This window comes from Lytechinus pictus, chromosome 5, assembly GCF_037042905.1.
Source record: "Lytechinus pictus isolate F3 Inbred chromosome 5, Lp3.0, whole genome shotgun sequence".
Lineage (NCBI taxonomy): Eukaryota > Metazoa > Echinodermata > Echinoidea > Temnopleuroida > Toxopneustidae > Lytechinus > Lytechinus pictus.
In genome coordinates, this window is record NC_087249.1 from 1,547,586 (window position 1) to 1,564,058 (window position 16,473).

Sequence of the window (16,473 nt, forward strand, 5' to 3'; positions counted from 1 at the left end):
TCACCATCCTAGCTCCTCATCAATAATACCATTATCACAATCCTCCTCATCAATAATACCATTATCACAATCCTCCTCATCATTATCACCATCCTCCTCATCATCACTAATACCATTATCACCATCCTCCTCCTCATCACTAATACCATTATCACCATCCTCCTCATCATTAATACCATTATCACCATGCTCCTCATCATCATTAATACAATTATCACCATCCTAGCTCCTCATCAATAATACCATTATCACCATCCTCCTCATCATCAATAATACCATTATCACCATCCTAGCTCCTCCTCATCAATAATACCATTATCACCATCCTCCTCATCATTAATACCATTATCACCATGCTCCTCATCATCATTAATACCATTATCACCATCCTCCTCATCATCAATACCATTATCACCATCCTAGCTCCTCATCAATAATACCATTATCACAATCCTAGCTCCTCCTCATCACTAATACCAATATCACTATCCTCCTCATCATAATTAATACCATTATCACCATCCTCCTCCTTATCACTAATACCACTATCACCATCCTTCTCATCATTATAATACCAATATCACAATCCTTCTCATCATCATTAATACCATTATCACCTTTCTTCTCATCATTAATACCATTATCAACATCCTCCTCATCATCATTACCATCGTTATGAATATCATCGTCAATATCATCATGATCAATATTACCATCATCATTGTCATCATCCTTATAAATACCATCACCATCATCATAACAATATTATTGATAACCTGATTCCGATTATATTCAAAGCCAAAACGAAGTAATGACTTATTTAACTTCTTGACTTGATTTATTACAAACTAACAATGCATTTAGAGATTGGTAGTTCACAACATAAATGTCATAAAACATACACAAAGTGAACAACCAACAGTAGCACAAAACATGAATACACATTATCCAATGTAAGGTTATTGTATGAAGTACATAACATGAATAGTCTGTGCTTGAAATTTCTTTCATCCCTTTTATTTTTTCTTCCACATCGTGCTAATGAAATCCATTATATATGTCTTAGCATCACATACATGTACACCATGCAGGTATAACTACCTTTCAAGGGACTCGGCTATCGTCTAAAAAAAAAATTCTCTCTCTCTCTGTAAAGCAAAGACAATTCACCCCCTCTTCTCAGATAAACATAAATAAACAAACAAAAAACTTGTTATAAAAAAATTGACCAAAAAAAATAAATTAAACAATTAAACCAACCCAACCTCTCATTGTTGGAAAAGTGAAAAATGTTTTCCAGTTATTTATTAAACATCATTTATGGTTAAAAAAAAAGGGACCCATGCAAAGGACTATTCTCCAGATGACCTAATATTCAAAGACAAAGAGCTGAAAAGTTCAGGTTGAAAATTTGTGTGTAGTCCTTAGCATGCATTTTGAATTTGCAGCCAAACAGACAATATCTCAATCATTCCGGTGATTACATGATATCAACATACACTAATTCTTTCATACAGTTTTATTAGAATTTCCCATATTTTTGGTGACAAAATGTCAAACCAGATGTTATATTTATCCTTAAAACTCTGCTTTCTCTGATTATTCTTTCTATTACAACAAATTTGTTCAGTTTGGAAAGGAAATCATATATAGCTCATCAGAAATGTACATAAATTATTTACTCACTTCATCCATGGACCTACTGCTACTTTGTAATGGGTCCATGCTTCATCGCACTCTTCTAGAACTTTCTGGGGTTTTTTTCAAAGCAATTTAATACTAAAATGTGTCAAAAGTTTTCTTAGCAAACGAAAGTTCTTTCAGCAAAAAGGTATTCAAATAATAGTTTGAAAGGTCTCTAGGAGTCATGTGTCATCACCTTTCACATTTGACATGATCCCTTGATCCCTTTAACTTTGGTGACCTAATTAGGGGTCTATTATGAAAGACCTAAGATATCTTCTTGGCCAAATCAAGTTCACCAATAGTTTACACAAAATCCTTCAATTTTTTCACTTAACAAAATGCAAATGCATCCAAATGACAAGCTCCCTCTCTTTCAAGTTTTTTCAAAAACGCTTACTCTCCTACCCCCCCAAAAAAATTCTGCGTACAGCTATTAAGTTAACCATGGGAAGTTGTTGATTACACAGGAGAGCATCTAGTGCTTATATTTCAACCAGACCCCCTCAGCCTGAAATGAATGAAACACTTACCAAAATCTTCAATGGGGAAACATAAAAGTCACTTTCCTTTTCATGATTCACCAAAAATAGACTACCATGTCACTGGCTTGTTCTTGTATTCATCTTATTCTCAATTGTAACTGAAATATTCCATTCATGTTTGTTTATACATGTGTCGAACATATTAACAGATTCTACATTTCACTTTGACCAAATGAAAACGCCCACCTCATTTTTGTGCACATAATATGAAACAATCAACGACTGGAAGTGTGACGCTTAATAAAGAGGTGCTGATATTACACATTACAAAAAATATATAGATCAGATGATATACATTGTAAAAGCAATGTTTTCGCCTGTGCATACTGTAATCCTAAACACATCTGTGTTCTCTCGCACGTATCTTTGGTAAATTAATTCACGAATATAGACCATTAAAGCTGGAGTGAAAATGGAGTTAAGAAAATGATTTGCTGTCCAATTCAACATTTTCAAAAATTGATTTCAATAACTGAAAGAATAAACTTAATTCAGATTACGCCTTTTCCAAAAAAAAATTTAAAGACAAGAAAATCTGACGTTAACTATTCTTTGCATTAAAATACATCACTTCTGTCCATGCAAAAACCTAATCTTTGAAGTACACACAATGAAACTTCATTAGAACTCTTTAAAAAAGATCACAACATCTGACCAACTTCCAATATTTAAAAGTACTTATTTTTCACCAAGGATTACACAATACCCAACTGAATTTTAAACTTACATGCGGCCAATTTTTTTAGCCTATCCTGCACTTCCATGTTCTTTTCTTTTTAATTTGAGTGGTATTGATCAGGATTTTATTTTCTTATCCAAAGATCATCTGCATACAAAACAATCCCTCAAAACGCGAGTAAATAGAAGCAATAAATTGGATTGAGGTTCATGTGTCATTCTCTCTATTTGTCTCTTTCTAGGTGTTTCAGGATTTTTCTAGGCCTTCTTCATATGCAAAATATAAACAATGTTATCATGGGTCACATTACACATAGCAAAAGGCCTAGTGAATCTAGCATGAACAAAGAAATTGAAGTGCGATAAAAAGAGAGGGATGCTTTTGAGCCTGAAGAGATAGTGAGAAATCAGGGACATAGTTGAGTTCGGAATTTCCGAGTCACAAGGCCACCAGAAAAAAACCCTTCTCCAATGGACTTTGTACATGTGACTTGAGCCAAGGCCGAGGCCGAGGCCTGCAAATTCTGGTCAGGCCGGCCTGACTACATCCCTGAATATCAGATCCATCATAGCACCACTAGGGGTGAAGGTGAATTTGCCTTAACAAGAAATTGGACCAAAAAAATGCATTTTGCACAATCTGAACCCTGTGACAAACACAATACAGGCAATTGTAATTAACAGTTTATGGCCAACCATGTACAAATATAATTTATTTTAACTATTGATCGTATCTCTCTATGTTAAAGGGGATATGGTCTAAACAATGGTTCAACTAACTGTAACTTTTCCACAAAGTTGTTATGGATGGACTATATATGCAACTATGTAAGTATGAAACCATGTATATCATGGTTGCCATAGAAATTCCAAAGCAATCTTTAAAAACTTGTGAAAACCCAATCTCACTCAATCAATAAAGAAAATACTTGAGATTACGGCGAGGGAAAAATACGATGTGACATTTGTAAACTGGTGTAGATATATAATCACAAACCAAAAGAAATGAAAAAGATATATTTGTGCAGGCAAATATAAACAAGAAATACGAGGTAATGTTACTAGAATGGCAAGACTATAAGGTAAAAGGAGACACATAGATGACTTTTGGTCTTATCAGACCTTATCACCACTCATGTTAGATAGCGGTATTGGTAGCCAGTGAGGATCACTACCCTGTCATTTACACATTGTTACTTGGGATAGATAGCAACAGGAAATTAAAAACATGTAATTCAGATGTTATCACCATATTTTATGATCCTCATAGACAGTATTGCGACATATCATATAATACTTGCATGTTGTGACGTATGCTACAATGCAAATAACAAATTGATGTGCATTGAGAGGCATAACGCACAGTCTAATCTCAGTGATTAATCAAACTTTATTGAGCGATATCACCGCTTGTTATCCGTATGACAAACACGGTTTGAAGGGGTGATTAATTGATTGATTGCCACTCATAATATACTAACATCCAGACGTTATTCTATTAAGAAGATGATATGTCACGGCTGGCAAGTGGCAATAACATCTGGGGGGTGTTCACAAAGATTTAAGTATGACTTAGAGTCGCACTTAAATGCGTACATGATACGCAACGAGCAATCTTATTGATCAATGGGCAATAGTGCGTGTCCTCTTGGCATGATCTGAAGAATGCGATCATGCCTTTAATACCGCACGCAACTAGGCATTTAAGTGCGACTCTAAGTCATACATAAATCTTTGTGAAACACCCCCCTGGAAAGGGGGTTAGAAACACTGATGGTCACACTTTGTGATGTCAATTACTAGAATAACAGTGGAATGTCTCACAAAGCTGATCGACTACTGAAACAATGTTTTAGGTGCAAGTCAGCTCCATAGTGGTGTAAGATTTAGCAAAAGAAAGGATCAATGGTGATGTCACAGCCCTATGAAATAACCCCCAGGGGGTGTTTCACCAAGATTTAAGTATGACTTCAGAGTCGCACTTAAATGTCTTGTTGCGTGCGGTATGAAAGGCATGCCACATTGGTAAGATCATGCGAAGAGGACGCACACTACTGCGCATTGATCAATAAGATTGCGTGTTGCATATCATGGACACACTGACATTTAAGTTCAACTCTAAGTCATACTTAAATCTTTGTGACACACCCGCTGGTTGAGTAGGACTGGATTTATGAGCATCCAAGATGACTGCATCATGGAGAATAAAAAATAAGAAGTGACAATTTAAATTGGATTCCATTTCTGCATATTTAAAGAATATTAAGACCCTGTACAAAATGAAAAAAATAAAGTACAAAAAAATCATGCAAATTTGTTTTTGCACCTCAACCTAACTGCATGTCACTCCATTTTCTTTCCAAAATGAAATTTCAGTACCAAGGGTAATTAATGGAAAATTCTAAATTGTCATGTAAAATTTACATTGCATAAAAGTATAGTGTCATTTATATTTTTCAGCCATTGATTGTGAAAATTTGAATCTTTAATTTTATTATATCAAGCACATTCTTTCAGTCCTTTTTTTTTTTTGGGGGGGGGAGGACCCTTCGAACACCTAATTAAGAATTCACTGATGACATACATGAAAGCTGCATACAATGATCATATCCTGAAAATTTCAGCCCATTCCTTAATTGAAAAGTTACTTTACATCAAAAAGATAAGATATGTTGATATTTTATTTTGATCAGGCATCCAATTAAAAAAGAATGTGGTTATAAGATCATAAAATACATCAAATAAAGCATTTCTATTATTATCAACACCATAAAGGTTTTAGGACAGACAAGTTTGTACTATGGAGTAATCACATGGAAAAAAACAGACACTTGCGGGGGATATATAAAAAGATTGGGAGCTTTAAGATCTCAAAAATTACATTTATTGATCAAAATTAAGTCAAGTGATACTGCATTTCACTTTTGCTGTTCTTTTCCTTTCCTTACCACAAATGCTGGAATTAAAGAACTATAATAATGATAATATAAATAACAAAAACAAAAATAATGATAATAATGAAAATAATAATAATCAAATAGAGAATACTTTGTCTTGATCAGTAACAAAAACAGCAATTGATCTACCATTTTCCTCTGATGGCAACTTAATTCTTAAACTGTTCAAAAACTAAAATAACATAAGAAACAACCGTTATCGTTTCAGGATGTAATAGCCAATGGAATCCCTTCCATTTCGTTTGACTTCAATGCCCTTAACAGACCACAAAGTCCAATTGCCAGGCCAATCTTCAGAAAAAAACACTAATATATAGCAACACAGTTTGGTGCTAATAACTTGGTGTTTGCATTAGTACAAGATGAATTAATGCATACACTTCAAGCACAAAAACTTGGACTGTCCAACCGATTGATGTTTTCAACGAACAGAAACATATTTTTTAACACCAGCTGCACGTCTCAATGCACTATGAAGATTGCAAGAAACATATCTTAATTGGCTCCTTAGATCATGAATGAAGGTCTTCTCTTCTTCGTTCTTAGTCTATTTCTCTCCAATGATATCAAATGATCAGTTTCTCCTGCCTCCGCCGCCTCCTTTGCGACCCTGTAATATGAGGTGAGGAGAGATATTATAAGAATGTAATGTAGCAACGATCATAAGTAAACAAATAAGACACCAACATTCTTACAATATAATGAGTGCACAGACACATTTAATGCCGAGGTTTTATAATTAAAACAAACAATAAAGAGATTAATATCAACAAGTTCTCTACTGGAACAAGAAGCTCCCTCTACTACAAATAAGTAAAGTATACTGATTAGAATTATAGTGTAAAGCTATTTGGGGCTGAATCTTCATGCCACATTTTTAGTATGGTCATAAACATGTATATCTCTTTCTGTATAAAGTGCAACTATCTTTTGGAAAACATGAATTAGTATCATTTAAGAAATCCCCAAATCAGAGAGTAGACCCCTGCGTTTGAATTTAACAAATGCTATTTTGTGAAAATAGTTCATTTTCGAGGAAATCATATGATCTTGGCCGGTATTCTGAAAAATATCTTATTTTTATTGTCATAGTTATCAGAGATGAGATGTGACATTGGTTTACCCCCCCCCCACATCCTGGCTATAAAAAGGGTCCAGATAACCCAGCTCTATGTTAACACTGCATACTTTTGACCTGCATGCTTGTCCATGGGTGCAGAGCTGCACACTTCGATCAACCACACAAACACCTTTCAAAATTTGTCATCACAATGTCAGAATAATCTTTCAGGATTCCGACCTAGAAATAAAATCTATCCTTGGGATACGACCTACCTTCCTTCCACTATCTCCTCCCCACCATGATGCATTCTTACTTCTCTCCCGGTTCCTATTCCTAGGGCAGTTTGTTTTCCGGTGTCCTATATCACCACAGACGAAGCATCCTTGTCTACCTTCATCACCGCGTACATTACCTCCCATGTACCTCCCATGGTCTCTCTCACTAGACAAACAAATAAAAAAAAAATAGCTGACTTTAGTCCATGAAGATGATTGTGGGTGTCCCTAACCAATACAAGCTTTTGCCGTCTGCAGACAGAAGCATAGCTTGAAATTCCTCTTGCGGTTTCGTAACTTCAATGATAACATTTCGGTGTGCAGTCTTAGCCCATCAGAGGAATTAAAAAGGCTTATAAGTTTTGAAATTCTTGAGTTTTCCCTTTGTTTTTCAACAACTGGCCAGCTTGATTCCTTTTCACATGCGATTGAACAGTTACTTGAATGAGGCAGCTTGGGTGCATCGATCCCCACCTCTCTCTATTAAAATATACACAATTTGTGGATTCAAAATATAACAGCTAAAGCTGTCAAGCCAAAAATTTGGGTGTAGTCCTATACATGCTTATCTGTGTGCAGTACATGTGAACTTTAATAACAATAATAACCATCAATAATATAGTGCCATCTATCAAGAAATAATCTATTCCTAGGTTCACTTGAAATAATAGCATAAATTTCTTTATAATTATGACAACTCCATTGCTTTGAATAAAACAAAAGTTCTTATGCTCATTTTTATAAACAACATTTCATGTTCACTTTGAAACAGTTTCCATCATTATTGGAATTAAAAACCTGACATAAATTGTATCACTGATACCACAACCTCTCAATGTACTTCACTGTCTCTCCTCCCGGCCCTACTCCTATCTTTACTCAATTCTTCATCTTATTTTCTCTACTACCATACCTTTGTTGTTCTTCTACATAAGCCCCTGGTGGGTTTACTGGTTCATTCTGACACACCTCTGACAGAGTAGGAGATGGAACAAAACTCTTTCCCCTAATCAACAAGAAAAAAATATATTGTAAATCATTACTTTTGATATTCACCATTCAAGGAAAATTATATATGTACTTCACTGGGAATATTATCTCAATCAGGGGAACATTTCATCAACATTTCTGTCTGACTGACAAGTTGTCAGATCTGACAACTTTCCTTGATTTTGATTGGCTGGGTATCTCTGTAACCATGGTAACTGTTGGATAAAACAGGACTTGTCGGATAAAACCTTGGAAAGTCTTTTTATGAAACACATCCGGAACAACCAAACCGCGCACGCACATGAGAGAGGGGTCACATTTTTCGGTTCTCCCGAGGAGCAAAATCTCCTCTAAAGCCATTTTTGGATTAATATTATTATTTCCAAATTCTGCCTTAGTATTATTTCTTTTTCATCTAACCCACTAATTTATTTAGATTGATTTTCATTACCATATTGTTGAGGATTGACAACATTTAAACTGATTTAATTTCAACTTCACGTTGGCTTTTTCAACATAACTGGGCAATCCATCACCATGCAGGACAAGACGTTTCCAGGTGGCAGGACACGGGGTGGATGTCGGCACCGACGCGGTGTGGTGGCCCACCAAACTTCATTGTTCACTGCGTGCCGGATAAGATTGACATTCCATCATCGTTAAGCTCGCCATAGTATAAACTCGCCATTAGTAACATCATCTCCTCAACATGCTAAACTAGGAAGGTTTAAATGGGTAGCTAATGATATACCTAATACTAGATTTACATGTAATAATACCAATAATAGGGAGACAGAGGCTGAAAATAGGGTCATGCAGAGTTCATATACATTATGAACTAAAACAGGAACATTTGCTGAAGTGGCTCTCTCTCTTTCACAAACACAAAAATCATGACTGTCACTGATAACCCTATAGATAACCCTATGGTACAGTTGACAGGTATGCACATGGTATTTAAGTTTGCTTTTGAGTCACACTCTGACAAACACCCCTGATGATAAAAGGGATGTTTTAATTACCTTGTAGCAGTGATGACAACATGCCTTGCAGCATCCTGTCCTGCACTATCTGATGGTAGGCAGTATAAATCAGCTAGCTCATGAACAAATGCACGTTGGTCTCTGGGCATAGGAGGGAATGTATAGTTCTGGGTTGGATGTTGTGACTGGAGAGGAGACAATAGAGAAATTATAAGTTATTGGTTAACAATATTATATTTTCACTTTAAAATGGCTCTTTAATATATATATATATTTTTAAGTATTTAAATAGTTAAATTGATGAATTCTTCACTGCACTGTGTTGAAACCTATGCTGGCACCACTGATTTGAAATATATTGCACTACTAACTTTCTAAAATTGTCATAAACTGTCCTAATCCCATCAAATTGGCACAACCATGTACATCCATGAACCAAGTTTAATTCTGAGCTAACTATGGAATCAATAAATGATTGTGACAAGGAGTACTGACCTTTATATAACCTCTGACAATGTGACAAATAAATCACATCAGTTTACTGTCACTCCGAATTAAACCCATAAGCTAAATTTAACTTTGATTATCGAAGTTAGAATGAGCAATACTCTTACCTCTTTATTCACGCTGTTTATTAAGTTGGCAAAATCTCTTTCAACATCAGCCACAAAAGGGGGTGACTTCCTATTTAATGGAAACAAAATCATTATAACAGAGAAAGATTGATTAGTTTGGGGGTATCATAATCAATTTGCAACCAACATTCGTTATCATGAGAGATTTGCTGGTTAATCATTTTTTCAAAGACAATAGCACGGGTCGTGAGTTAGAATTGTAAAATCAAAGAAATATGTACCAATGAATTGAAAATGAAGGGTAGAATAAAGATCAATCAGAAGAGCTATTATAAGATCCCAGGAAATCTGTAGTGAGGTTTGTAATCACTTTGAAAAATAAACACTTAGAGTGATTCATTTTAAGTGCTTGTAGACTGTGTATCTCTTAGGAACATGTATGAGGGACGTCACAATAAAAGTGCTTTTACATGCTTACAAGCTTTCACTTAAAGTTACACATTCATATCATAAAAGTCTGTATCATTAAGAAGGGACCAGGATATACTCTATATACCTAGTCAAGCCAGACCCTACAGAGTGCACTTAGTATAATTTTGTGCAAGTTGAATAATATCAACAAATTGCCAAGTACATTCATGTTTTAGCACTTTTTGTTCATGAAATTTAGATTTGGGATAAAATAAAGATTATGACTATCAATTGAAAATTAACTTGAAAAAAAAAGTCTACATAAGAATAAATATTTTTAAATAAGGTGAATATAAGAAAGATGACAAAATATGAAAACTCTTCAGTAGCATTATACTGACTGAATTGAGTGATTATATTTGTTATTATTATCTTCAACATACCTATATGTTTCTTTCAGGAATGGCGAGAAGCTTACTTTCGATGTGGATTTGGGCTGGCCATTTGTCATGCTCCTATCAGGGAATAAACAATCAAAATCTTATGGATTCAAAACAAACAGAAACTTGAAAACGTGTTACAACTGATAAAAAAAATATACAGAAAACGATAAGCTTATGAATATGCTAGATGATTGCAATCACCATGAAACAAATATTTAACCTTGTTAATAATAGAAGTAGATTTTGAATAAATGAGAATGAAACTAAATGATAAACTACAATACATTGATAAAAAAGAAAATATTACTGACGAGATTCCAATTTAACCTGATGGTTAATAGCCTTGAAGTTCATTACTTTGAGAATGATTTTAAGACCGTAGACATGAAATGATTGTCAGACTAAAAATCTGGGTTCACCTCAAACATCCCTTTCATATACAATGTCACAAGTGTAGGAATATGATTATGCAAGAATGCAATCACATTTTCACTGTAAGTATTTCCAATGTTAGTTGTCAAAGACAACCTATGTTTTGGGTTTATTCAATAAGAGAATCTGAATGAGATACTGACCCTTTTTGTTGTGAAGGTGCAATTTCTTCTTTCCCTTGAGTTTCTCTGGAAGATTCTGTTTAGCAGAAAAAAAAAAAATGATATTAAAGAATTGAAAGACCTCTCACAGGGGGAAGAGGGGTATAAATTATGTATCTCCCATACTCTACAAGAGACCTTCTTGAAATTATTTCTCTCTGTTTTCTACTTCACATGAATATTACAATGATATCAAATCAACATGGCTTGGGCTAATGAACATGAAATCATTCCAGAATAGAGTAAAATGGAGTAAGATGACAAAAAAGATTGAATATTCTATGAAAGTGCCAGAGTTAAACAGATGAATGAATTGATAAATAGAAGGGGATAACCAAAGAACTTGACAAATCTATTGAACGTTTGCTCAGGATGGAAGCATTGGAAAAGTTTGTCTCTAGGATCAGAATGAATTGGCTAACCAGGAGTAGGAGAGGAAAATTTGAAGCCACTTACCATTTTTGGCGAGTTCTGCCACCACATCTACCACTTCTCCTCCCTCAGCAGTCAAGAAGAGAGACACATACACAACAAAGTCTGAGACGGCATCCTGGTTGAAGAGAAATCATATATGAAAAAATAACATTATATTTACAATACTATAGACTGTATTCTGAACTCCAGTTTTACTAGACCATGGTCTAAATCTGTACTTAAATTATGGAATGGTAATGGTTTATTGAAAATTCATTTGCAGGATCTTTTACAAAACTAGTACAAGAATATATATTAATCAATTGCATAGTGACAAAATGCTTAAGAAAATATTATACTAGTGCTAAAAAACTGTCAACATCTCGTTTGTATTGTCCTTTTCTTATTTTTACTGTATTCTGTCCTCATGTTTTAATTAACGAACAAATATATTTGTTATTATTCCCAGACAGTAATGAATGAATTGGGCACCAAATGTACTGATAAATTGAACCTCTGCAGTTGGAGATTTGTGTTACAATTGGCTATCCACAGTTAAACCACAACCAAAGAATTACATTAAACCTGAGATAAGAATACAGGCCAGTGTGTCCATGAAAAATGGAAAACAAGAAAAAGAAACTGGAGTTCTCAGCTATTTTTTCCATCAAAGGCAAATGATTCATATTTAGTTTTCCTCATCATGAAGATTTTACAGAAAACACAAGAAAATATTGAAGGAAAACTATACAGTGCATCCCTAGAAAAGGGAACAAAGTTCCTTGGTTATTTTTTATTTTTTCAAGCATAGCCACAAGAATTATATTTGCATCATACTAAAGTCCAGTTTTTCTTCTAATTTGTTTTTCTTCTATATGATATATAAAGCACATACATCAATAAGGGATAAGAGTTCAATATATAAACATGAAAAAGTTGTGCAGAAAAGTTGCTCAAGAATTGTTTAGGATATGGCAACCCTGCTTAAGGAATGGCTTCTCAGCATTTTTTTAAATGAAACTGTAAATAAGAGTAGATGCAGTATCAAGATCGGTTTTTCTGCACAAATCCCTTCTATCAGACGCTAGTTTTTATTATTTGTTATCTTTGGGACTATTTGGATCAAAATCAAAGAGGAGATTTCACTCTTTTCATGTACAGTGTTAAATTAGCAACCAAAATATATCTGATGACTGATTTCTTTTTTTTTTTTTTTGGGGGGGGGTATGTGATCTAACACTATAGCTGAAATCATACAGGCACCTTGAAATAAGTCAGAGCCTCATCTTTTGATTGGATCATGTATTAGATATACTCACCACCTTGGCAGTGATTAATTTAACAGCAGTGAGATGATGGAACAGCTGCCTGGAACTCTCTGAGAAACTTGTCAGGTCCTTCTTTGCTAAACTGCACTCAAATGCCTAGATATTGACACAAAGGTAAACTATTTTACTGAAGTGCGCTTATTATTATTTGTCTTCTAATCAAGATATCATCAACATGAGCAGATGGACATCATTTGATTTGTAAGTAATTTAAGAGGGTGTGAGCAAGTTGGGAGGATTTTACTTTTGTTTATAATAGTGACTTCTTTTAAATCAAACACAGATATTTCAGAAAAATATATATTAACAAAAATAACAAGCATACTTAACAAGATAATGTTATACTTGGCCTTATTTACATATACAAGGCAGACTGGATACAAAAAAGGGGTCATCATGGATTGCACAGATTTTGTCAAGTTCACTTCCACAATGTATGAATAAAGGCTCTGCTATAATCATAGAGAAGCTTGTCCTATGTGTCCATGCAATAACCCAATGACCTCCCCAAGCTCACCTTAATGTCATAGTATAGCAAACATATCCATGCCTTTCTCTCCAGCCTGCCGCAAGCGCTCCTTTTCATTCACGTCTGTGCATTCTCAATCGAGTGAGTTTCAACACCACAATTTGTGCATATTGTGTCTTTCAATTTTGATGATACAAAAGTTTTGGCCATTATAATCCATCAATACGCTTCAGAGATTAATGATGTTGTCACGCATATCTCCCGCCATTCTGTGCCAATTTCCAAATTGGTTACACATAGCATTATCCATTGACATTCCATTGCGCAAATTGAGAGTTTTCAACTCTGACGGCTGCTCACACACCACCTACCCCGTCCTATAGGGCTGGTCAGACATCCACTCCAGCTTAGGCACATTGCATGCATACACTGTAGCTGCTGCATCGCAGGCTAAACCAAAGTTTCGCTGCTCCAAATTTCAATATGCATTCACACAGAATTCAGTAACAGCGAACATCACAGTATTACTACATGCACAAATTTAGGAAAGCAAACAATATTTCTGACTCAATTTACATGTAATGTACTTGACTCTCATCTATGCAAAATTTCAACAATTTGGGAGGATAGCAAAAGTGATAGAGTGAAGGCATGAACTTTCAGAAGCCTCCAGACAAAATCAGGAGAATTGGCATATCTGCTATGACTAGGACTTTTGATAAAAATGCCAGAATTGCACCTTTTTCCTCCATTTTGGTGACTTGAACAAAACATCTTATCCTGCTCTCATTCATCCAAAACAAAATTCCAACAGATCAATTGTTATGCAATTCTTTATTGTATGTAACATTTCATACTATGAAGATCTTTTGATCCAATATCCAGAAACTTATCAAGGAAGACTTGTCTGTAGAATATAAGTGTATGATGATGAAATGTGAAGGGTTAACTGACCTGGAATGGGAAGACACCATGTCTTACATCCAAAGCTTTGAGCTGCTTACAATCCAATGAAGCTACAGATCCAAAGTCTATCAATCGAACATGAACCTGAAAGGTTTAATCAAACAAGAGTTAAAACGATACTTGGTAAATTATAATTTTATATTTTGTCAAATATCATTAAAATAATCAGATGGAATTATCTAAAGGCTGTTGTTGCCAATAGTGTACAGTGTATCCACTAAAGCTGAAGAGTGGTGGCAAATCAAGTAGAAGAAGGAAAAAGAAGTGGTGGAGAGTGTAGTCTGAGGGCTGTGTTGAGGGAAAAGTACGCACAAAATAGAGTAAAGTTGAGCAAGGGGAACGGGTGATCTCTGTGAGTGCGAGGTGAAGCTGGCTATCCCCATAGTTGGGGACTAAACTGGATTTAAAACTTAGATGACTGACTCCTTTTGAAAAAAATCAACCTTACTGCAGTATCTACACAGCGAAAGAGAACGTTCAAACTTACCGTGTCTTGAGCGATTTCTTCCACCTTAGCCCTGCACCAATGTCCCATATCATGTTGAAAGGCGCAGACCATCTTGCCTCTATGAAGCTGATCTTTGGGCAATGGATCACTTGGAGCACTGTGGGATAGAGAGAGGGAGAAAGGGATAAAGAAAGCATCATTGTAGGAGGAAACAGGCTTGAACAAGATAGACAGATGGTAATAAAGAGTAGAGGGAGAGTGAGGGAAAGAGAGAGATAGACACTCCCAGATGGGGCAAACAAGAGTTTGAGCAAGAGAGGCAGAGACAGAGAGAAAGAGGGAGGACAATGAGAATGCATGAGAGAGTATGCACCAAATGGTAAAATACAGATATTACAAGGAACTATCTTGAACAGGCACATCACATGGTCATCATCATCAATGTACATGTACAAGGTCCACATACACCTATACTACTGATATAAATCTGAACAAACTGATAGGTTTGTAGAATGCTAATATAAAAAAAGGTATTTAATATGGAATGACAAATTTCTCAATACAGCTTGTCCTCTGCACATGACTTGTAATCTGATGACAATTTATACCATACTCAGTTTGAATTGACTTTTGTCTAAAGTTGACTTAGTGACCTCAACTCTCACGTTAAATACAGTAAAACCCATGCATAGAGAACACTCAAGGAATACAAGAAACTTGATTAGGGCCCGTCTAACAAACAGTCAAAACTCAAATTGACATAGATCTATATTGTGTGATGGAAATTTAAGATCAATCATAACTTAAGTTTGGTTTGAATCCATTGCAAATGTTTGTAAGATGGAGCCTGAGTGTTCTTTATGTTCAGGTTCTTGTTAGGTTCTTCTAGGCAGGTGTTTACTCCAGCAGATTTCACTGTGCTTGGATAAGACTTCCCCCAAGACTACAAACACCAAGGTAGTATTAACCCATTGGCTGCTGGAACCTGCTGTCTGGTGGTAATCTATTAAAAAAGCCTATGTGAATTCCAGAATTTAGTGTTTCAATGGGTTAAGACTAATGAACATCCTTCATACCTGATCTCATGCATAAGCCTCCTGAATCTTATCTCTTGCTCATGACCTCTGACCTTAGCTGCCCAGAATGTTCCATCCGCTGTCAGAGGAGTGGCAACGTGAACACCAAGATGAGACCCTGGTACTGATAATACAGGGGGGGGGAGAAAAATAAACATTGCTTTGAATCAAAGATAAAAAATAACAAAGTTATTATACAATATAGATATCATTTCATGAAAAGAATGAGATGCTTACCAAGCCTTAAATAACCTTGACAAAACATATTTATGAGCTGAAAGCATATCTATTAAGAAATATAACTGAAGCCAACTATTTCACTCAGCATTCATTTCATATTTGTTTACATTCATTTACGCTGCCCATTAATAAAAGTTTGCAATCATTTACAAGCTGATTACAAAAAAACAAGTGGAATGCCCCTGGCGGTCTCACCTGCATCACGCAATTCAATATAGCAGCAGTGCTGACTTTGAAAACTACTATAAAATAATTATTCACAAAAAACACCATTCATATAATGATACAATAATGATACAATTGACATTTGACCTTGATCATGTGACATAAAACTTG

At 35.2% G+C, this 16,473-nt stretch overlaps 2 protein-coding genes across 5 annotated transcripts in view; both read right to left on the bottom strand.

Annotated features, from left to right (window-relative positions):
* LOC135154089 (prostatic spermine-binding protein-like) lies at nt 1–1,725 on the bottom strand. Its single transcript, XM_064099293.1, has 3 exons — nt 1,687–1,725; nt 544–732; nt 1–189 (listed from the first exon to the last, which is right to left on the bottom strand). Exons 1-3 carry the CDS (start codon nt 1,723–1,725, stop codon nt 1–3), a joined length of 417 nt encoding a protein of 138 aa, XP_063955363.1.
* LOC129261953 (FK506-binding protein 5-like) overlaps nt 813–16,473 on the bottom strand; it is a 35,941-nt gene continuing 20,280 nt past the window's right edge. For all 4 annotated transcript variants that reach the window (XM_064099592.1, XM_064099591.1, XM_064099594.1 and 1 more), the window contains exons 18-29: nt 15,898–16,021; nt 14,861–14,978; nt 14,362–14,457; nt 12,930–13,034; nt 11,653–11,746; nt 11,179–11,233; nt 10,604–10,675; nt 9,789–9,858; nt 9,214–9,359; nt 8,115–8,207; nt 7,199–7,367; nt 813–6,473 (exon numbers count right to left, since the gene is read on the bottom strand). In XM_064099592.1, the coding sequence (XP_063955662.1) occupies nt 6,438–6,473; nt 7,199–7,367; nt 8,115–8,207; nt 9,214–9,359; nt 9,789–9,858; nt 10,604–10,675; nt 11,179–11,233; nt 11,653–11,746; nt 12,930–13,034; nt 14,362–14,457; nt 14,861–14,978; nt 15,898–16,021 (1,178 nt within the window). In that variant the 3' untranslated portion in view covers nt 813–6,437. The remainder of the gene's footprint in view (nt 6,474–7,198; nt 7,368–8,114; nt 8,208–9,213; nt 9,360–9,788; nt 9,859–10,603; nt 10,676–11,178; nt 11,234–11,652; nt 11,747–12,929; nt 13,035–14,361; nt 14,458–14,860; nt 14,979–15,897; nt 16,022–16,473) is intronic.